We start from the raw sequence: 24,384 nt of genomic DNA, 5'->3' as shown, positions 1-24,384 counted from the left end.
AGAATTTGAAAAAAAAAAAAAACATAAAATGTTGCCTCAAATAAACTGTTTTCTTTTTCTGATATTTTTGAAAGCAATTGTTTTCCCTGCAATTGTTTCACATATAGTAGTTACATAGAACTTACATTGATTAAGTAAGTAATTATTCTGTCATAATACCAAAACCCAGACAAGAAATTCAGAATTAAGACGTATTGTTTTATTTCAGACATGTTTTACAGAGCATAATGCATCTTGAGGGATATAGCAATGTTGCCAACATACTGATTTAAATGGCCAATTTGATTCCTGCATTTTGAATTTCTTCAGTCACTTATTCCAAGTTCATATTATGTTAATTTGCAAGGAAGTCAGATACAACATTGTGTACAAAAACAAGCATTTTTTCATGCTGATTATTCAGTATACTGCATGTTGGAGATAACACAATTTCTCAAAAACAAACTTAAACACAAAATTTAACTGCATTTAACAAACATTTCAAGCTGTGAAAGAGCACCATGTTTTATGTGTTTAAGCTACTTTTATTTCTACATTTCTTGGACAGTTCTTAACTGAATATTCTGACACATGCAAAACGTGAATTCAGTAATGTGTAGCAGTGAACATCACCATTATCTGACTTTTGTTTCCATCTTCTCAAATGTTGATATTTTAAATACTTTTAAACATAGTCGTATCCATTTATGGAATCATTTCGATTTTACCAACTTCTGTTACTTGATTATTCAGTTAAGATAATTCCAATTAGAATTGTCGATTATTATTTTTTGCTATTAAAAAATAATAACCTACTATCTTTGGTGGCAGGGTAGTAAAACTGGGAATTGAAAGTTTGTGGTATTTTTGAAGTTATGAGGTGGTTTGGAGACACATATCACGTTGAGGCTATCAGGAAGCCAGAGAAAGAACAGTGGACATTATCAGCAGCAAATATACCATTGGCTTCATCATCAGGAACCTGCATATAAACTGTGTCATGCTCATTCAGTTGAAGGACAGCACTGCCAGACATCTGGTCCAGGAAACCTTTGTTGTACTCATCATAGGTGAACACAGTTGGCTCATTGTTTTTGTACAACGCTACCAAGGCGTTGGCCCCGTTCACGTGCATATGATAGGCAAAGTAATAGATTCCTGGGACTTGGCATGTAAAAATTCCACTGGAGGGGTCGTAGTGTTGCTCTGCATTGTACACTATCTGGTCAAAGCGAATGGGTTCCCCTGACTGTGGGTAAGCCCTAGTCAGCACAGCAGTGAAGGCTGAAATGGGTGCTTTGACTAGCTCAGCGGACATCATTATCTCATGCTCATGCGATTTGAATTGTGGCATGCTTTTCTCGTAAACGATCTCACCGGGAGGACCGGGTGGACCGGGAGGTCCAGCTGGCCCCGGAACACCATCATGCCCTCTGGGTCCAGGAGCTCCTGGTTGACCATGGGGTCCAGAAATTCCTTTACCTATCACCCCTGAAGGGCCAGGAGGGCCAGGAGGGCCTGTGTGACCTTTTGCACCTGGTTGTCCTGCTGAGCCTGCTGGCCCACTGGGTCCTCTTGGACCAGGAAATCCATTCTCTCCCCTTTGCCCTGGCTCTCCTGGGCGCCCTGGATTACCTTTAGCCCCTGCTGGCCCACTGCCACCTGGACTACCGGGTGCACCTGGATGGCCTCCATCACCTTTATCACCTTGAGGTCCAGGAGCTCCCCTTGGACCCAGTGGGCCTACTGCCCCTGGGTTGCCAGATTTTCCTGAATACCCTTGTGGTCCCTGATCACCCTTCATTCCCGTTGCTCCATATGGTCCCATTGGACCCATTTCACCTTTAGCTCCTTGCATTCCTGGCTCACCCTGGAACCCTCTTGCACCCTGAGGGCCAGGTGGGCCCACAGGGCCAATAGGACCTGTGTGTCCAGTGTGACCCGTTGGCCCTAGTTCTCCCTTCTGACCCGGAGTTCCTGGGGTGCCTGGAACTCCTCTGTCCCCTCGAATTCCAGGTGAACCTGGTTTCCCACTACCTGGTAGACCAGGAGCTCCAGGCATGCCAGGTGCTCCTGGAACACCTTTGTGTCCAGCAGGGCCAGGAATTCCAGAAGCACCATTAGCACCTGGTTTCCCAGGCATTCCCATCCCTGGAGCCCCTTGTACACCCTTTTCCCCAGGCATTCCCATGGGTCCAGGAGCCCCATCACGACCTGGCGCACCTGATTTCCCAGACTCCCCTGGGTATCCGGCAGGTCCCGGCTTCCCAGTTCCAGGTTGGCCAGGCTGCCCAGCAGGACCCATTGGCCCCATGGGACCTCTTTCACCTGGTCCTCCAGGACTGCCATATCCCCTTTCTCCCTTTTGCCCTGGCAGACCATTAATACCAGAGGGTCCCTTCTGACCAGGTTCACCTCTAGGCCCCATTGACCCAGGCAAGCCATGGGGTCCAGGTTTGCCAGGGGCGGAGAAACCTGCTGGTCCAGGGGTCCCAGCAGGGCCTGGCATCCCCCTTGGTCCCTGAGGTCCAGGTGCACCCGACTCGCCCTTGTGCCCAGGCATGCCCATTGGACCAGATTTCCCTGGTCCACCTGGGCTACCTGGCTTGCCGGGGGAGGAATAGCCAGATGGTCCAGGTGGTCCTGGTGGGCCTTCAGGTCCTGGAAGTCCATAGCCACCCTTCCCTGGGGGCCCTGGGGGGCCTGGGAGTCCTGGGTGTCCTGGTTCACCTGGGGGGCCTGGTGCCCCTGGTGCTGCTTGCATCGCTGTAAAAAAGACAGTTATAACTTGTTAATACGGTGTTGATAACGCTTTAATATACATTTGCTGTTGTTAATGAGTACCATTGTACGTGCTGTTAGAAACTGATTCATTTTACGTTGTTAAATTTTAACTGGAGAGGAAGTAAAATCTGGTTATGAAAAAAACATTTTTCTTAAAACGGAATATACACTGTTTTTTAAAGGCTATGCAGTTTGATTTAATTTATGCTATGTCTAATCTATTCATCAGGGCTATTACAGCTGGATTTCCTTCATAATTTATAGTGGGTCATTGTGTTCCCATATATAAATAAGGAGCCGCAAGGTTGGTATGTTCAACTATTGTTAAATTTGATCTATGGCTATAGGAAGCAGTAATCCATCCAGATCCAGTAGCTTCATTGTTGTGAAGACAAAAATAACCTGCAGTTTTGGTGCAAGAGCTTGTGTTGGATTGAACAAGCCTCTGAACTGAATTCTTCAGGGTTTCATGGGAAAAGATGCCACATAAAATAACACTACTTTTTAGTGTTAATAGAACAGTCATGCTTAATCATTAACCACCACTGCTGCAAAATTTTCAGAAAAGTTGATCACTTTTGTTTAAGTATTGTTTAAGTTTTTAGACAGCTGTAATAATGTAGTTATCTCTGGCTTAAGTCGCCTTGATCACTTTGGGAGGTGTAACTTCATTTAATTTGTATCAGACTGTATTCAGTAATTTTATTTCAGTTTGAGTTTCATTTCAAACGTGTAACTTCATAATTAAATTACTGTGAAATTTTTGCCCGTGGTAAATACATAAATATTGACGTAAAGATTGTGTGCGCACTTGTTAAAAATTTTCATAGATTAAATATGGTTTATTCCATTTCGGTGTTGTGAAAAAATCCACCAGACACCACTTACAGAACCACATTTAACTGCTGTAATTACATGGTAGTGTTGACTACATCTGGTTTGTGTCTTACGCATGGCACCTGATTTAAAGCAAATTATCCCAGCTTTAATTCATAATGTTTTGTTGGTCCCGTTTGAAGGCCTTTCCCTTGGCATGTGTCAATGATGTAGATGTCGATGGCAAAGTAAGGTGTTTGTCCTAAAAGTTTATTTGTACAGTTACTGTTAGAGACGGGTTTTACCATCTTATTTTTTATTTGTAATTATATTTCTTTTTTACATTAGCTGGGAGAGACCATGGCAGTAGATTTGTGTTTGTTGTCAGTTTTTCTAAATGACTTGTGTAATGGGATGGCAGGCAAAGTGTCATTGGCTTTTACAGTTAAAAATAAATTAATGAAACAAACTGTATAAAGATTAAATGGAAATCAAAGGGACATGTTTAAAGTTCCATTGATATGTATAAAACATCAAAAACAACAGCTGGCATATGCTGTTTGCTGGCATGTATAAGGGAGGAAAATCCATTGCACACACTTTGGCACCTCAGTTAATCCCTGAGTCCCAAGAGTCCCGTAGCAAATAGGTAAAACGGAACAATATCACTTATGTTCATATGGTAGTGATAAGCCTGTGGTGTTCAACGCAAAATTTACGAAATGTTCATTAGACTGCTGAACTGTTGAGGGTGTAAGGAGGTAGAGGCATTTTAAGCGTTTGATTGAGGCATGCATTTAATGTTCCAGATTCATTTCTCTTTCTCCCCTCCCCCTTTCTATACTGATGTGGTAGGGGAAAAATCAATTGTTGGTGATCAAAACACAGGCTGGGAACAATGACGCTCCTCATTCGTTTATGATCCAAACAGCGCAAATATGAAGCTTAAATTAAATATTTAACTTGGGTACATGAAATTAAAGTATTTTAGGTACGTGCTTGTTAAAAAAAAAAGGACTCCTCAACCAAACAAATAGTGCTGCTTTCTCCCCGCGCTTTTAAAAAACCAACCAGAAAATAACTGTCTGGAACATTGATGTCCCGAGGGCAGAAAAAAGGGATGTGTGAAGCCGGATGGAGTCGAGCCACAGCCCTCTCATCTCCCCCACCGTCTCTCTCTCTCTCTCTTGCTTGTGGGTGCGCTCCCCACACTGAGCCAGTCAAAACACAACAAGCCAAGGTCAGTGCTTCTATATAGAAAGTGGAAATTGATCTAAAGTCAGTGCTCGGGTGCTTCACTCTTTTTTAGAGTCTCTTTCCTCCCGTGTTTTGATTCAAACCCAGTGTCACCTCCCCACAGCTGCCTAAACAAGCCAGAACATAGATTCTGGTGGCTACTGTCTGAAAAAGTTTGTTGATTTTTGAAATGAGCCCATTTTGGCAGAAGCAATTGCCTTGTATATTTCCAGGGGCCCATGATTTTTTTTTTTTGATTTAGACTCAATTTAAAGGGGGGGGGGGGATCTTGAAAAGGATTGCATGCTAATTGAATGTTTGCAAATTGTGATATAAATATATATATATATATATATATATATATATATATATATATATTCTTTCCATAAATTCTACCATTTGACTAGACCTGAAGTAGTATTTATTTGTGGCTTTTTTCAGCATTCAAAAGGTTTTGTATTTATTCTTAACTAATAGCATCCAATTACCTTTCACTTTTTCAAACAGAAGTATAAATGGAAAGCACCCTGATGGAAGTGAAGATGAGAAAGGCTATGTCCTATATTCAATCAACATTTGCCCTTGACTTTCATATATAATTAGAAGCAATTGTTAAACTTATAATTCACATACACTGTTTGACGAGCTGGTTTGAGTGACTGCTGGACTCATCAAAACTGTGTCTGGGAAGAAACAACTCCATTTTATTTAAATCACAAAAATGTTGATTGAGTCCAGTTCTGTTTGTAAAGAGAGTAAGGATTGATGGAGCTGATAGGAAAAGTGTAGTGAATGTATATAATGTCTGTTTTTAGTTTTTAAAAAAGAAAGCAACTGGTAGAAAAGCAGCCATGTGGCATGTTAGTACCCTGGGAGCTTGATCTAGTGGCATTTTTTCAGGAAACCTGAGGACACAATGCAAGGTTTCCAGATAGCTGAGATCATTCCTGTCTTTGTGGTGATAACCACAGACCCTAAAAGCGGCACTCTCTCGGAGCTGTGGAATTATAGGGTTGAATTAGTGAGGGTGAAATAAACAATACTTTGGGAGCCCAAATCTATCATCATCTTAACGCTCACATCTTTTGTTGGTAACATGTCTTCAAATTAGTTTACCTCATGCAATTTGTCTTTTTTTGTCCAGATTCGAAATAAATGAAGTTCAGTTTGTCTGTAACTTTTAGTGAAGTAGATTGCACATAGGCAGCAAACCTCTGATGTGAAAGTATATAAATTATAAAACTGTATGTCATAAAGTTTATCTTTCATCAGTTATGATGTATGATCAAAAATCTATGTATGATGTGAAACACCATATGATATGTTGTTAAACTGCGAGAAAACGTAAGGCTATAATAATGGGAGTTTTGTTCAGTAAAAATGGCAGCTACGATACATGGAAGTCCTCCATCGTGTGCCTTGGAGCTTTGCGTTGAGAGCAGAGAGCAGAATTTGTGCTGTTGGTGTAAAGCCACAAACGAGCAGGTTTCAGAGGAAGTGAGCGCATGCGATGCGATGGTAATCCAATCCAGCCCTGCCCGCTACAAAGGTGTTAATGCCAACGTTTACTGGGGGCAAGGCCTACAGCTGAATTTTAGCAGTTGAGTAACTATGAACCTTTGCTGATAAGCTCTTTGTTTATGACACGTACCAATCACATAGAAGTGTTTCTCCTCACTCTGCTTCTCTTCTTCCCACTGGCATTACCATCATATGAATCAGGGATTTAATATATTTTGTTTTCTGTTCCGCCTTTCATATGAATGGTGCATTATAGTGGGGTGTCAGTAAATATTAATGAAAGAACTGGACCTGTATCCTGCAGATTGTTGTCCCCAACGGATGAGGCCTTGGTATTGTGCTCTTGAGCTTAGTGCTTTAAGTAATGCTTTTTCAAGGCTTTGTGTTTTCTCTGGGATTTGGAGAGAAATGTAAATTATTCAGGTTATAATTTACATGAAAATGTAACTGTCTTGCATTTGCATGTTGTACTTTGAATCCGCAGGGAGAAAAAGAAAACATTTTCCATACTATTGACTTAAGCTTGCTTGTATTTTAAGGACTCGTGGTGCAGTTCATCCTGGAACCCACAAGTGGTGTGTTTGGGCGTGCCTGGCATGTGGGCACATCTGTTTTGGGGATTTATTGAAGCTAAGTTCCTGTGCTGTGGATGACCCTGGGACCAACCCTGCAAATGCCAGAGAACGTTTGTAAACCAGGAAAACCCATGTGGATTCATCCAAATTCAGCTCAGGGGCATTTAATGTGAACTCCCAGTTCCCATAATAAGGAGGATTTGCTTTTCCTTTGCTCCCCTACGTTTGAAGTGTGATATTGAGCAGCTGCAAAAGAAGCTTTGCCCTTGTTATGCCACTTGTGATGTTCTCGTTCCAGAAGTGGACCGCTATGAAATTTTATAAAGACAAAAGAGAAAATTGTACTCTTTCAAAACCTTGTTGAGCATAAAGATTTGACAACATGGTCCTCAACAGGTCTGTCACTGTCAGTACAGTGATGCATACTAGCAGTCTATAACATTACCTTTGTTTTTGTCTTTCTCTTTTGTGTTTATAAAGGCAGTGTCCCTAATGAATTCCTGTTTAAAACCAAAGCTACAACGACTGTTGAATGAGTTCTGTTAGTCAGAGTATTCCTGTTTTAAGTCTGTGTTAAGGCAGTCCTCTCAACTACTCTCCCAATATAACACTTACTTAACCCTTATTGAGAATTGACTAGATCACCTGATGAATGATAAATTCATTTTTCATTGTTTGCATGAATGAACCACATCATGTGCTGTAGCAGGATAGTGGTAGACTTAAAACCTTTGCTGTGCTAGTTATTTTAGTTCTCATGTCTAAGAACAACACTAAGAAGGCGGAAATTTGTACAATGTGGGAGACGCAGGGAACTTCAATTGAAACCCAGTAACTATGCAAGGCATGTAGTCCCAGATATGAATAGTCTACCTTTCAATATCAATGTGTAGCATAAAACCCGGTTCCTGAGTTTGAAAACCAACTTAATGAATCAGAAATTTCAGTCAGCCAATCATGCCACAGGAAGCACTTGCAACTCTCAGAACTCTTGTTCTGAAGCAACTTTGTCCTCTCTGCTCACAACCAGCCATGGCCACAGCATTGGCATGAAGAATTTTTAACACGCTGGTCTACTCTGCAATTCACAAATTTGCACTTATACGACACCAGGGCAATGCCATGCAGATCCACCTTCAGTGGTCCAGTTTGTAAGATTTATTCTATTTAGACCTTTGACTAGGTTTCTCACAACAAAATTTGGTTAGACACGTACAACATTATAACATTGGGAAGCAGTCAAAAGTGTACTCACTGTGGCCCTTGGAGGGATAAGCCTGCTTACTGACTTTCCTGCTGATGTATCTTTCACCGTGCCCCTCGGCCAATGCCAGCAGGAGAAGGAGAACGCTGGTTACACGTAGGTCCATCTTCTGAAGCCTGATCTGAAAGAAAAGAGAGTTGGCAGTCAGTATCTTGTAAGTCCCATGACTCCCCTGCAACCAGTCCTGAGAAGTAAACCTTTGTAAATTTTTGAAGATACGAGAGAGAAACTACAGTGGCAGGATACAAGTCTACAAACTCTACAGGAACAAGTTTCATTTTCAAAGCCTGCAGAAAAGGTGCTACCAGCATTCTAGCCCCCGAGTTCCAGTCTGGCTGACTCTTTCAGACCTCGAGATGCATCCCGTCATAGAATGAGCCCTCCTGTTTCCCTGGCTACAAAGCACTGCTCTAGCCACTGCCACCACCATACTGCTGTTTCTGTGTGGGGAAACCCCAGCCATGTGGGTTAGCCCTGGGGCTAATGCCACTGACATGCAGACAGAAAGTGAAGAAGAAGAGCACACCTACCAGCATGCTTTAGCTCCAAAAAACAGGGGGAATTCGGTGTGCTGTCCCTGGTGCTGTATATCCCTGTGAGCCACAGTCAGTCCGCTGAGCTGCTGCTGTGCTGTACTGTACGGTAATGCGGGTATTTATACCATATCTGGCCTCTCGCATCACTACAAAAAATTACCCACTGTGTAAGCTCCTCCCTCCACTGATGTAAGCTTTAATTAGGGGCATGATTTGCCCCGTGGAAGCATGTCAGTTCAGGATGCTAGCTGTCCCTAAACGTTCAGGCGTCTTCTGAAGGTTCTAACCCAGACATGCCACAATGAAGGGATTGTGTCTTTTCTAAAGTTGAACAAAATCAGAAACATGTTTTTCTTGAATTCTTCATTTTATTTATTTTTTTGTTTTAAACGTTTCATTATTCTCTCTCACACATGCATGTAATTCCTCTGAGTTTGTAACCTTTGGGTGTATTGTCTGTTGGTATAGCTGTACACAAATCCGGACACATACAGAATGTTTAAGAAACAGCCCTTTCAGTGTTTTAATGTCTGCATACCTGTGGCACATGCTGATATTTTGTGAAATCTGTAGTGGGCTTTAAGACTTTGCTTTGAATTCAGAGTGGAAAATCGAGTGTGGAGTTTAGCCTTTAATAAAAACCAAAAATTGATCAGTTCTAAACCCGCTCAAGTCATTACCTCACAGCATAGTCTCCTGTCCAGCAGACTGAGCATATAGCAGAGTATATATGTTAGACAAAATGCAAACATTTAGTCTAATATTATCTATGAAAGGAGCTATTTTATGCATTTCATGAATTTTATGTTATGCATTATTATTGAAATATGGCAGCATAGTGTTATCCAAATAAAGCATCTTAAGCAAATTGAATGGCTTTAATTACTGCACACAGATACCTGCCACTTAACTTGGTGAAACTGGGATTGAGATGGTGTCGGGAAAGAGAGCACATTTTCCTGTTTTTCCTCTTTTCAGGGCACCTGTGTTTGTTAGTCTCTTTTCTAAAATGTATTTCTGGAACTAGTCTAGACCATCACCATTCCTTTTGAAAAAGGTAAATAGACACTTTGTGTAGAAGAGTGTTTTGCTCCGCCCTTCAGCTTGGTATTAGTGGTCAGCTATTAAGCTAATAAGAAAATATATTTTCACCCACTAGCAGTGATGTGGAAGTGCCTGCTTGTATTATATTTAATTATAGTTTCACTTTAGTATAGCTTTCATAGTTATACTATTTCAGGGTCAACCACGTTATAGCTTTATTTTTGTTTGTTTTCTTTATTTATTTTACAGGGACCAAAATGTCTTGTTATAGGTACAAAGTGAGTTTTAATTCACTGTCTAATTGAAGTGTTGACGTCCCCTTTTCATAGCTGCACTATTTGGCTATCACACTAGAGGGCAGTGGCGATAGTTTTTGTTTTTCCTACACTGGGCCCTGGCGTCCCTGAGTCCTACTGTGCCGATGTGGTCTTTGGTTTGTGTTATTTTTGTGTTTGAATCTTAAATGGCTCAGAATCAGAGGACTAACATTTATTTTAGAAATTACAGCGTCTGTAATAGAGTGGTACTTCCTCAATCAGTCATTTCTCCCGTTATTATCCTTCTTACCTTAGCTTGCCTCAATTGTCCTGAAATGCCCCCAGAGGTGAAAAATTTCTTTAAGGTCCAGCAGTGTGGGAAATGAGCACGCCCAGATTATCATATGGTCTCAACAGGCCATGTAGCTCAGATGATATGGAACAGTAAAATCTACACATAGACTCTTAAATCATGTTGAAAGTTATGGTGATTCACATTGAGGGTGCTGCACCACTTTTGTTTTAGACATTTTTTTGGGCAGTATATATGCCACTTGGGGTGTCTCTTTCACAGAAGCAGACATTTAGCATTTTAGCATTTGCAATAATGACAAATACTAGCAGCATGAATACCTTCTGAATATTTAGGAAGTAATTGGTTCACTATGATTGACTTGTTGTCCTTGTTTGGCATGCTGTAGAAGTAATATTATGTATTTGTAGCACTGACTGAAATAATATTTAGATTTCATTGATTGATTAGAAGAAAATATCAGATACTACTTAAATAAAAACCACCAAATTACCATGCAAAGAAAATCCTCTTGAAACAGAATCTAGTGAAATTAGTTTTTTCAAGTAAAACAATCACATGGCTTCAGTTCTAGGTCCTTGTTGTCATTCTAAGACTTTGATATGAAGATACATGCAAAGGTCAAAAACATTTTTTGAACAAAACAATTTTATTTGTATAGTGCTTTTTACAGAGAACTGTCACAAAGATTCATTACAGAGTAGCAGAAACAGAGCAAAAAACCAGGCCAAGATATTAGCCAATAGAATGGACCCATTGTTACAACCAAACTAGCCTCTGGTAACATTAACCTTCTTCTGCATGACATGGCAAGGTCCTGCTCACGCTTGCCCTGTGCAGCCTTTTTCTTAGATGCTCAGAATGCCTTTAGGCTAATGACCTCCAGTGGAGCTGTCGGGGAGTTGTCTTGAAACAATTCCAGTTGGGCACCACCAATCATTGTCAATTCTCTGTGTATCCAAGATCAGTATACAGATCACCGGCATAAGGTCTCCTGAGCTCTCTCCTGTGCCTGACAAGATTTCCCACTTAGTCCTGTCTTCTTCTTACTCTCCAGTTACCATCTAGATGTTTAGGGAAAACTCAGTGTTTGCTAAACCTATTTTATTTAGCATTTAAACAGTAAAACAGAAAGAAAATGGATTTGAATCCCTAGTTCCTCTCGAAGAGAAGGGAACGGGTTGGCGTTAGGATGCTGCCACATGTGGAACTATGGTCCCAGAAAACCTTTATGGTTTCCCGCTTTTTTAACCTATGCTGTCTTTATTGCCCACAGAAAGTTCAGAAAAGGAGAGACCATCCTGGACAGGCCTCATTTAGAGAAATGACAGGGAGTGAAATCAGTACTTTGCAGCCTTGCAGGCTCCAGTACTTTTCCTCCTCTTCCTTTTCTCACGCATGCACTGTTTTCTCTCCTTACTGCTTTATTTGTCATGGTTGGTGCTTTATAGATGGCACACCACTGACTAAAATTACTACTGTATTTAAATGCAGTCAGGTGACTGAAGATTAGCTAGGCAGTGACGAGTGGCGATGTTAATTTAGCGTAGTACTCACTTTTATTATTAGCTATTTATTTGCTGCAAATTGCTTTGCCTGATTGATATCTGGACAGCCGTTGGCTGACATTTCATTATTTTCACACTTTCACTGATCCAGATATTACGCTGAACTTGCTTTGGCTCAGGTCCAAGAAGTACAGCGACGGCCATGACAAAGCCCTCACAGCAGAGCTGGGTTATGGTGGCCCTAAACAAGAATGTCATTGTGGGGTGAATACTGTACAATTTAAAAAAGAAACAAAGGACCAAAAAAAAACTTGAACTGTGTGGCCCAGGGTTGGTCGTTGCCCTAAACAACTGCATAAAGAGTTTACGCCAGCGGCCGACTCTGCCTCACAGTCTGGGTGTTTCTGATTTGGACTTCTGGTAAACACGTGGCTCTTTAACTCGTTTTTTATGTGGTTGCTTCTCTGCTATTTCGGTGACTGCTAGGGGCTTTGGGTAATCATGTACTGTAGGCTTTGCTTTGCAACGTTTCAGAATTTGTGTGAAAGACTCCTGACACCTTTGTGATGTGACAAGTAATTAGTTGCAGTTCATTGTGGTGATAATCAGATGGTCTGATTTTATAAATCAGGTGTGTTGCTTGACAAAAAAGTAAATAAATAACACAAATTTCAGTATCCTATAATCTGTGCATGCAGCAACTGTAAACTCTGAAATTATATCTCCAAGTGTTTGGGAGGCACCTTTTTGGTTTTTTTTTTTTTTTTTTTTTTTTAATGTTTGTTTCCTGAGGTTTGGGTTGACATCCTGTGTTGTCACTATTGTGTGGATTTGATACAGTGTGCGTTCTCATGCGCAGCCATTTGACCTGGGAGTTAGGACACCAGGCTTAGGACAGACATTTTGTGTCCTGAAATCCCAGATTCCGCCCCTCTGATGAAGTCCAGAGGCCTCTCAACCAGGAAAACCCAAACCCAAACCCAAAACCCAAACCCAAACCGACGTTAGCAGGATGTTGTGTCGGCAAAGAACAAAGACCAGGCTGCACAGTACAGACACCGAGAGAGTGGGAAACGCTCTCGAGGACAGTTCATGAAATTCAGGTTTTGCATTTCACTATTATGGTTTATGGTAATCACACAAAGAAACACAGACAGCAATAGTAACAGGATATTCTGCTGGTAAAGGCCTAAGATCAGGCCACATAGTAAATACACTGGGTAAAACGTAATCAGCAGTATTTGTGGCATTCAGGTTTTGCGTGTTGCTTTGTGTATTATAGTCATAATACGTGAAGTGTACTCAGTGTCTAAGTCATAGGATGATATAGCCCACGTATTTTTAAACATTTGCTAATTCATTCTGAGGAGCGAAATACACTTTTTTTTTCTTCAGAAATGTAAAAGTAAGAAGCAGGGCCTGCTAGAACACTGGATCCCACCCTTCAGCTGTATGTAAAACAATGCTCTAGCATTTTCGCTTGAAGACATGGGGATGTCACACGCCACAGAAAGAGGAGGGAATCATTGGCAGTTGATGCAACATGGTTGCGGCTTGTTGTGGAGCATGTACGTAAAAGTTAAAGATATCTTTTTGGCTAAGTAGAAGGATGCAGATTTAACATTTTAATAAACCGACGATGCCACTAAGAGCTACTTAGAGTTTTACGAATGGAAGGATTGATGGTGGACCTCCAGGAGCAATTTGGGTGCAATTACAGGGACTATGGACACATCGCTATAAATCACTGTCGGAAGCGTAACCATCCTGAGGCTTGGTGAACGTTAAAATAGGAACCAAAAACCCCAAAATACAACCCGTGAGGAGTTATAGCTCTCTCAAAATGTAGAAAAGTATTTTAATTAGGAAATTGCTGAAAAGCTCCAGGTAATTGTAGAATGAGAGAACAGAACCAAAAAGATAACTCCATGTCAATTTTTGGAAATTCAGTGCAGTTTAGCATTTTCTTTTGAGGCACACTGTACATTAAGGGGCTGTGTCATTGTACAGCAACTCTCCCTCAACCATCTTTGAAGAGTGGGTAAACAGAACTATTTGTGTTTGCTCATATATGGAGATCTTCCCTTCTCCTTCTTGATTACGGTTCATTTTCCCTCAGGGTAGCTGAGTCTTACCTGTCAACGCTGACAAAAAATATATGTGCAGGCATGCTGGGAAAGTTTCCCTGATAGTCCTGTTGAAAGCCATGGAAAATCTTGCATTGCTGTAATGAAATAGGTGGTTCGTCTTCGTGAGGCAGAGAGATTGAAGCACGAAGTGCACTTTCAGGTCATTTACGGGAATCAGTTAAACAAAGCCGCTTTAATGAGTTTATGAGGCTATAAGTGTGCTTGGTGGTACCAACCCAGTGCTGTATTTAAAGATAATAACTATTCTGGGATTGCAAGCCTATGGAAATTGTAGGCTTTTGCTGTCTGCTTTGGATTATTTTAGGTACTTCGCAATAAAACATGGCCCACCGGTAAAACCAAAGGAAGAACCTGGTGTATAGCTCAGACGCCGAGCCCTTGCTGGAGGATAGGATTGTCAGGTACTTATTTCCGCTCTTTGTCTGGTGCCTAGCCCTCCAGTCAACATGAATAAATATTGAAAAGTGCAGTTTTCAAACACTAAAGAGTGCCATAGATTGTATTGTTAGAAGTCGGACATGATCAACTTGTCTTTCTGCCTTTTTTTGTTCGGGTTTCACCTCGTCCCCTGCACTCCATCCATGTCACATGGACCTCAGAGAGGGCTCCGCCCGGTCGTTATCTGAAAGATTGCCTCGTTCAGGTTTGGGAGAGCTCCCAGCTCCGCAGAGCTGCCAGTCACGGTCCGGTACACTCCCCTAGCCAAAGAGCTGACCCCAGGCAGGACTCAGGGCTCCAGGCCTGGAGGTGGCGCTGGAATTAGTGGTGAGGTAGGTGTTGTAGGCCAAACCCACGGCCCTGTACAGCTATGATTTTTTTTTCTTCTCCGTCTGCCCTTTCTGGAAGGATCACATGTGTTTATCAAATTCCGAACTTCCCAAAATAATTATTGTGGGAGAGGAAAAAAAAAACCCAAATTAAACACATGCAGGCATGATTTAATTTTAACCTACTTAAAATGTTGGTAAACAGCTGTGCGATTGAATTTCAACGGTGAAATTTTCCTGTAAAAAAAAGTTAAAAGCTTCAGTGTACCGCATGTAGTGAAGCAAAATAGCATACTGACGCAAACATGCGTATCAAAATAAAACCTCCCTAATTAAAGGGTAGCCTCCGCCCTACCTACAGGACATTTATATGTGAACTCCAGTTTCACAGAGAGCAGGTGCCCCTCATTCTTCAGAAGCCACAACCTGTCATCCCAGCTGGCCTTAAAGTCAACCTTAATTCAAATCAGTCAAAATCCGATTAAAAAAGAATCTGTTTTCTGTGGGATCAGGCCTGTGTTTGGTTTTGTTGTTTGGTGTTACCTGGGAAGGATTGTACATGAGAAAGAGAGATACCGAGAGAGAGAGAGAGAGAGAGAGGGGAGGAGGAGGAGGATTGGGAAGCATATTGAATGATCTAAAACTGTCAGCACAACATGGTAAAACTGGAATGTCGCATTCTCTGTCTGCCTGTTTTGAACTTTGCGGACAAGTAACAACCGACAGTGCATCCAAATGAGTCAAGCAGTGGCTGTCTAACCAATAGCAATAGCCACTTGGGGTTTTTGCAAAGAAGGTTTCCACAGAAATGTTTGGCTTGTTTGGTAGTGTCCTACACGCAAAGAGACAAACATTTGGCTAGTTGGATGAACATTTAGAGGGTTGCTCTTTTTGTTTGTTTGTCTTGTCTGTGCTGCATCTCAACACCTTGGCGTGCGAACGAGAACGAGCAAGACAGAACGGCTAGTCATATCCACCAGTGTTGTCTTTTGTATTGAACAAATATGTAGACTTGGAAAAGAAAGGAACTGCTAACTGCTTGATTCTTTGAAAACCAGTTAAAAATAAGATGCAATTATTCGCGTGAGAATGAAACAAGTAGTGAAATCTTTATTCCGTATCTGAACAAATCAGAAAAAGAGGGTTGAATTGGCTCTAAATTACAAGCCCTATTATTTATGATGGTGCTAAATGAACTGTTTTTCTGGTTTTTCCTTTTCATTTAAAACTCTGCTGTTGAGAGAGAATTGGCTACTCAGCATGTTCTTTTTGTGCTGGTATATGGTGTATAAGTTCACTTTCAAGTTCTGTGACTCCTAGCCTCCATTATATTGCATGGATTTAGCAGATGCTCTTATACAGAGTGACTTACACCTTACATTTTGATTTCAGAGGGTAAAAACATACATAAGAGTACTTAATTTGTGTTTTTGCTTATTGTACAATATGTGTTTTCCCCCATTGCAGTTATGGCTTTATGTTAAATGTTAACTAACTCAAACTTGCAAATGTGCGAACAAGCTGGTTATGTCAGTGCAGTCAGGTGCAGAAGTTGCTAGGTATGAAATAGATGTGATATTCCTTTTGTCCATGGATGTTTGTCCCCTGGATTGGAAATTATCCTCTGGATTGCACCTAAAATGCCTTTCTGAGTCTCCCTATTCAGGTATGCATCTGAGGGCAGACAATGCATGTACTGTGTAAAGTGATTCTGATTGGGAAACTGAGGCTAACTGTATAGATATGGAAGCCTGTCATTGTTGTGCAGGAAATTAAAGAAATACCCTTGTGTGCAAAATGTTCAGGTAAGGTACCAAATTCTCAGTGAAAAGAGTGTTTTTGCTTCAGTTCCAAGGTCTTCAGTTAAACTCTTCATTGAGAACATTTAACAACCACGCCAACAAATATTTTTCCAAAAATAAACTAGTTGCTTGCCAACCAAGGGACAGTGGTGTGACTCAAATTCATGCAATAGTTACTCTGTGCACCAAAATACTGTACTTTAATTGCTGCTGGTTTGCTAATGGTTATGGGCCCATCCTCCATTTAGTAATTATAACATGACTTCAGAGGGCCGGTTTGTCTGTGGCAGTATATAGATGCAACGCAGAAAAGTGATTTACCGGTAGTGCTGGTAAATGTCTTACATTTATACACTTGTGTTCAGTCTATTTTTTTGCAAGTCTTGAATCATTGCAGAGTGGGCCAATCCAATCCATCAACAAGAAAAGCAAGGCAGTAGCTGTCATTCCTTTATGGAAAGCATTACTTTCCACCAACGTACCATGTCAGCTTGCGCATTTTACTGTGTAGTTTTTGGAAAAGCGAACAAGGGTATTGAATTTAATAGACCTGAGACATTTTGAGACTTTTTGATGGTGTTTACATTTCGGTGTATAAAAATACTTTGCAGATTCCTCCATGTCCTTGTCGGCTATGCGAGGTTAAATGAAACAGTGGCACTTACCACAGCTCGGGAGAATGCAGTTGGATTTTATTTTGAATTTGCCTCTAATTTTAGATGAGAGATATACTTGTTCGTGTAATTGAAATAAAGGCATCGATGCTGTTTTAACCTGCTAGGGTATGCAATTAGAGGCACTGCCAGACACAGGATTGGGTTTTCTGCACGTCTCGTCCGTGGGCTGCTGTCAGAAAGAATTATTCCTTGTCAAGGATTTCATGCCATAAGATATTTAGTGCGAATAATAACATAAATTAAAGGATTTTGGCTTAAATTGCTGTGACCGTTTTAAATGTGCCCTCTTTCCACACGGTTAATGAGGCATTACCTTACTGTGTTTGCAAGTTTTGCAGGTTTGTGCTGTTTTCACATGCGGATTCTGCAACTGAATCTTCATTGTTTAATTTGGCCATTTTCACTTCTATTTCTGTTGTTCTCAACATATTGCACAGTGAATTTCAATGCTATCTCACTTATTTGTCATATCAGATATAGTAGAATGAATTTTAGTAGAATTTTCATTGTTTAATGTGATACAGCAGAGGTAAAATGCAACCATTAACTATATATAGTGTATGTTGTTTGGAATCGAGAGGATTTTGGATTCATTCGTATTTATTTGAGTAAGGCTTGTATTTGCTTTATGAATGTTGTTTGCGTGTGTTAATATCAAGTATATTTTCTCACAGCAATAAAATTTCTGAAGGGATAAATAAAGAGTTTCTTGAGATTTGCATTCATAAGCTAATATATTTATGATAATTTCTGCTATTTGCATACCTTGAGGCAGTATTTAAATTTTTAAGTATATTTCTATAATTTTTTTCCATTTTTAATTATATTTTGTTGTAGCTTTGCATTTGAAGTGATGTATTAAGCTTTTATTTACCTCCTCTAGGAAGTGGTATTTTAAGGTGAGAAAGGCTAATTTATTTTGAGGTATTAAAGACAATTACATAGTTTTGAAAAATTACTGAATTTCTAATTGTTGCTGCACTGAATGGGTTGGATGAAAGCAGCCTCTATCAGAAATAATTATGCAGTGACACAGGTTTCCAGTATTGAGATCTTTCTGTGATTCAACTGAGAAAGTGAGTTTCTACCTAATAAGAGGTCTTCAAACAAGTTTTCTACCTCTCGGTCTTTCACACCATCAATTTTCGTAATGTTGCAGCTGCTTAGTCTGTAGGCTTAGCTTTAAAGTTGGTGTTCAGTACTTAAATGCAAAGTAATCTAAACAAATGCCGTTTGAATGCATGTTATCAGGTGCACCCTTTACTTCTCTAAATTTGTTTGTGAAAGAAAAATTGCGCATGAATGTATATTTAGCTACTGCTCATGGCAAAATGTTTTTTCTCTGCAAATCTTTTAAGATAAAGCTTTGTCTGTTGTGGAGTTTTGGGGTTGTTTCTGAACGTGTTGTTACCTAGCTTATGATCATTCCCAATTTGAAAAAAATGTAAACAACCGTTATTCCCACATTTTGTTATTTTGCATACCATTGTCTATCCTATTTGCTTTGACAGAGGACCTCTTCCATGGTAGGTTACAACATTTATGGTTTTGTCATTTTCACTGTGAGAAACCCATTTCTCAGGAATACAATGGGGTACCATTAAAGACTATTCCAGTGCATCTGAATTTCTGGATTGCAATATCATGATGAAAGACAGCTGAGATTTGTGCAGAAATATGGGCTAGGTTCTATGAATGTAGAATGGCTTGTATACTTATCATTTAGATATTTTTGGAGAAATGCATTATAAGATATGTCACCAAAATAACTGGGAAAACAGAAGAAACACTTAATGTTGTCCAGTTAAACATGAAAGTTAAAAATTAAATAAGTTTGTTTTCTCTGAATTCGAAACCCCTCTATTCAAAGAGAGGGTGCGGCAAAGAGTCAAGAGTTTTTGGTTTCTTTCCAGATCTTTCTGGAGAAATGCATTGTGAGATAGGTCACCAAAATAATTGGGAAAAACTGAGAAAAAAACACTGACATAGTGCAGTTAAACGTGAAAGCTCAGAACATTAAATAAGTTTAGTTTCTCAGAATTTGGAACTGCTCTGTTCGGAGGTAGGGGACTGCGAAGTGTCAGAGACGACAGGTTATTTAAAACAGATTAAAAGTGCAGGCAGGTGGCTGATAAGATGACAAACACACTGACAGCCATAATTACATTTTACTGCACATGCACACCGCGCAGAACAGTACAGCGTTTCCGTGCGTATCGTCCTGAAACCAATCTGTGCAGTGCGTCACTTTGTTGACGCACTGGGCGGGAGGGGCGCACGCAAGAAAATTAATGCTTAATGCTTGCCTACTGCCAGTAAACAGAGGGACATTTTAGCAAGGGGGAGAAAAAAAAAGATTAGCCTCAGGGTGTATTTTGGTTTCGCTGGCTCCCTGTCAGGCTAAATGGGGACTAGCTGTAAAGTCAGCTAATGTTTTCGTAACGTTGTATTTAAATGCAAAAAATATATCGAGCCGCTCTCATTCACTTCGCCACATCCTCGACCATGTCTCCTTCATCTGAAGTATCCTCAACCAGCAGTGTTACATTTCTGTTAAAACATTTTTAGTTTTTTCCCCAAAATGTAGGTTGCTAACAAAATTTAGAGGTGATGAGACCGGTCAGTAAGAGGGAGGAGTTATCGAGAGCACGGACAGTAACTCTTTACGGGGCAAATATTCTGCCTGTAAAAATTGTGCAGATTTATGATATTGTGGCTACTGCTGGAGGCTGTAATATATGTGTTTTAGCTGATATACTGTATGCCTGTCTGCCTTTATGTCTGTCTGTCTTTCCTGTTTAGATTGAAGTCAGGTGAAGTGTGCCTGGATGATAAAGATTGCTGCCACTACGGAGAGCCTATGACAAAAATAAGGGTTGAGGCATACATACAAGACCTCATTATAATTTAAATTTGGATCCATAATTGTGAGTGCCACTGAGTCCAATATTTTGTATGCTATATAGGTCTGAGGGAATAGTGAAGAGACTGCATTTTTTATGCACTAAATATCAAATAGTTCCAAGCAGATTGTACTTTATTTGTGGCTGTTTATATATGTAGCATACCCTAATCAATCTGCTTATTAAATGTGATAATATAACATTTTTTAAATGTTATGTTTATTTTCTATTTATATCTACCTTGAGAATCCTTCCTTGTGGTCGGGGAAGATTTCTTTCGGTTGTGCCGTCTTTGTGGACCTGGCAGGGGTGGTTTTTCTCCATGGACATTAAGCTCAATTATATTCTTACCACGTTTTCCTCTGCTGTTCCACTGACACCGAGAGTTAGTCACAGGCCTACTTTTATCCCCCCCCCGCCCATTATCTCCGCGCGAAGGAGGGACTTCTCTCAATTAAAGGTCGCGTTCGTGCTGAGGTGAGCCTGGCTTTTGGGGATTCCATTTTCTCGACCGGAGCCTCTGCCAGCCTCTTCGGTCGGCGCTAGCCTGAGATTAGCGGTCGTTCGCTCGTGTCGCGGCGATCCCGTCCAGGTTGTGAGCGACTGTCGCGAAGCTCCACTGCTAAAATTGATATTTTTTAAAAAACGGTCTGGTCTTGCTTTTAACATCTCTAAAGGAGAGAGTCTTTGGGTTGCTAGGTATTTCGGTGTAGTCAGTTCACTAAACTGTTGTAAAGGTCATGCATTCTGATAGTGTCCTTTTGTGCACGTCAGATACAGGCCCTCTGCAGCTACATTTCACTCCACTGTGTGTGTGCAGGTGTTATTTTATACACGTAGGCGGGTGTATATGCTCAATGCTTGTAATGAATTGAGCATATACAATACCTTCATCACTTCACTTAGTTCAGCTGATAATACTGGTTATTGCTTTGTTAAAAAGGTGTCTGTGCTTTTTCTTGGCTGGACTATGCAGACAAGCGAAACATTTTCCTTTTGTTTCCCATACCATGGTTTCTTTTTTTTAACGTGTAGTAATAATGACTTAAATAAAGAGTGAAGTGGTCAGGGCCGGTCTTATATATGTTTTTTTTAGACCGATTCTATGGTAGAGATAACAGATTATATTTAAGATTATCTTGAGCACTTGTTTTTTCCTGTAATGCTTTTGAACACCCAATGGTTTGTTTTTATTGTTGCTTTGACTGCCTGTGGTGGTTTTGACATTATTCATGCCTGCAATCAGGCCCGGGTTACTAGCATTTCTACTGCAGTTTATATGGCATAGCAACTGTTGCCATGTTGTCACAATAAAGCTACATGTTAAATTCATACGATGAAGTCATTTTAGTGGGCTCTGTGGCAGGAGTTAAATGATGGAAAACTCTGCACTGTGGAAAGTCAATTGTCTGTGTTTACGTTCAGGCATGTATCGCAACTAAAAAAAGAATAACTTGAGAGAAATTCAGACACTGATTGAAGCAGAGGAGAATTCATAGCTCCGTGGGCACTGGTACAGGGTGTGGTGTTTGTCTTCCAATGAGAAAATATCACGGTGATAGATAGGATTGTTGCTAAATGATTATTTTTTGTACTTTTGATACCCTGAGCCATGGTCATTGCTGTGACATGACCCTTTCGGAACTTTTCTTGCTGGTGGCTCTTGGTCAGGCAGTTCTCCCTGACTAAGCACGTACGGGTGTTTACAGGAAGTGAGCATTCCAAACACAGGAAGAACAAGCTACAGCCCTTTCTTTATCTTTTGGGATCTAGGTCACAGTCAAACGTCAGCAGTGTCCTCAGGTTTGATGTCTGCAAAGTGTGATTACGACACGCAGACCCACTTAGCACATAATTTCATGTGTTTTGTTTTACTTTTTCTTTCACGCGATTGTTTCGTTTTCTTTTTGTAATGGTTATTGGAGTCTGACTCGATCACATTTCTGTCACTAAAAACGTTTCGTTCGAAAGTAATGTACGACACATTCCGAGAATACAGACTTTGAGCCCATATGCTTTCTGGTTTTTTTTTTTTTTGTATGTTTGTGTTTTCCTTTTTTGTGTGTTTGATTTTATTTGGGTGGGAATGTATACTGTTATGTCGGCTGACCTAAATGTCATCCTGATTACGTTTTGTAATTTGGTCCCTGTTCTGACAGTTTTGAGATAAATCCAGCATTTTGTTTTGCATGCAGAAATAACAAGTTTCGGTACATGAACTGCAAAAATCCTAATTGGCCTTCAAGGCCTTTGATTGCTTAGGTGGCCGTACTTTCCACAAACAGACTTTTGCAGGTCTGTTTGTGGAAATTTGTTTTAAAGGCGGTTTGATGTCCAGATCCAAATCTGAGATCAAATCGACCAACGTTTAAGTGTGTTTATATTCTTTGAGAGACAATGTTTCTGTGTCATGCAACTGTAGAACAGTGTTGGCCTTCCAGAGCCACATTGTCAGGTCGGAGTGCCAAACTCGAAGCGCCGTTGCAGCTGGCTGACAAGAAAAGGATAGAAACGAAACACTATTCCACTACATTACGTTATTCCACTACATTACCTGTCGCTTTAGACATCTTAAGCTATCTGTGTTGGAAAAAAGAAACTACAACAGGAAATTAGTCCTTTTAAAAGACTGACTTATTTGTGTCACAGTTTGTATGCTCACCACCTGCACAGCGCTGTTTTCTGATTGGTCCTTTTACCCATTATTATGACTGCATATAGGTTTTAGGTTTTAGTATTCATGGTTGATATTTAATTAGTGTGAAGAATTTTTTTTTAAGCAAGTGAAATGGCTCCCCCCCCCAAGATAGTAAGATGAATTTTAATACTTTAAAGAAAGGTAGAGATATATTATGAATAAAGCCTATGATGTAACAGTCAGTTGAAACAAGCTTAAATGTTTTTGGGGTACATGATGACTTGCCCTTGGAGGTGAATATTTTAGCCTTGATTGCATACTGTAGAGAGAGAACTGGAGAGATACGTTTGGGGATATGATCATCTACACCTTCCTTTGTTGGCACTTTCTGCTTGCTGTATTCATGCTTTTTTCATACCTGGTATCTTGTGTCTTCTGTGTCTGCTGCAGATTGTGGTATCTTGCTGTGAGTCATATGTTGCGTGATGGGGGTTATTACATTACATTACATTACATTGCAGGCGTTTAGCAGATGCTCATATCCAGAGCGACTCGCACTACTTTTTACACTGCATTTATATTGCATCCATTTATACAGCTGGGATGTATACTGAAGCAATGCTGGTTTAAGTACCTTGCTCAAGGGTACAATGGTAAATTAAGGTTGTCATGCTGAACCTTTTTCTCGCCCACTGGCCCGTATTTTTTATTATTTAGAAAATATTCACTCTAGATATTGGATTGCTAATGTTATTGTGTAAATCATGAATATTGTTCTGCAGAGATACAGAGCACAATATTTATGATGTTTGGAGTGAAGCCAAAGCTTTAATCAACATCACTGTGAATCACAGCTTTGTTTAATATCCTCAGTGGCTGGACTCTGAAGCTTCACGTGACCGAGTTGGCTTGTATTCTAGGTTTTAAGTATTTTAAGTCGGCTCTGTATTGTTGTGGCTTTGGGTGTTTTCTCGTGTGGAAAGCTCTGGTCTTGATTTTGAATTATGCGTCAGGCTTAGTTTTCCTGAGTAAAAATATGTCTGCAGACAAACAGATTTCTGGTTCTACTACTTCTCTGACATGGTGGCGCCTTGTTTGTATTTGACTTTTAAATTAATCCTCTTTTTTAAGCTCATTATAATTGTGTTATTATATTAAAAAGGACTCAATCCCTATGGTCATATCTTTTAAATGATCAAAATCCTGCTTGTAGAGGTGAGTCTGTAATATAGACTTACTGTAAATGATTGCTTGAATGATGAACAAATGCTGATGGTACCAGAGGCTGGGTGCAGAACTACAGCTGTAGAATACCAGCACCTTCCCAAACACCACGCCAGTCACCCGCCTACTTTGTAAATGAGTCCTACACCAGTGATTAAACATAATTTTCCCAATTAAGACGCACTTACCATGAAATCAGGGTTTTTACTCAAAAACTCCAGTCTACAAAACAAATACATTTACTGTCCAGTCACTAAACATCTGTACCGGGTGCACGCTGAATAAATGTCCCTTTACTATGACTAGATGCTATTTTTACATTTATTTCACGATGAAGTCTTGTTTTGAAAAATGTAGTTTTGTTTATGTTTCTGTTTGTTACCACTTGGA

At 40.3% G+C, this 24,384-nt stretch overlaps 2 protein-coding genes across 3 annotated transcripts in view; one reads left to right on the top strand and one right to left on the bottom strand.

Annotated features, from left to right (window-relative positions):
• Positions 1-24,384, top strand: part of nt5dc1 (5'-nucleotidase domain containing 1) — a 56,062-nt gene that overhangs the window by 4,662 nt on the left and 27,016 nt on the right. The gene's annotated exons all lie outside the window — the stretch shown is intronic.
• On the bottom strand, positions 178-8,824 carry col10a1b (collagen, type X, alpha 1b). Its single transcript, XM_064339982.1, has 3 exons — positions 8,706-8,824; positions 8,167-8,296; positions 178-2,745 (listed from the first exon to the last, which is right to left on the bottom strand). The coding sequence occupies exons 1-3, from the start codon at positions 8,709-8,711 to the stop codon at positions 878-880; spliced, it is 2,004 nt and encodes a 667-aa protein (XP_064196052.1). The 5' UTR covers positions 8,712-8,824; the 3' UTR covers positions 178-877.

This window comes from Anguilla rostrata, chromosome 6 (assembly GCF_018555375.3).
Source record: "Anguilla rostrata isolate EN2019 chromosome 6, ASM1855537v3, whole genome shotgun sequence".
In the NCBI taxonomy this organism is placed as follows: Eukaryota; Metazoa; Chordata; class Actinopteri; order Anguilliformes; family Anguillidae; genus Anguilla; species Anguilla rostrata.
The sequence above is the reverse complement of the archived record's forward strand: the minus strand, read 5'-3'. Positions and strand labels throughout refer to the sequence as shown.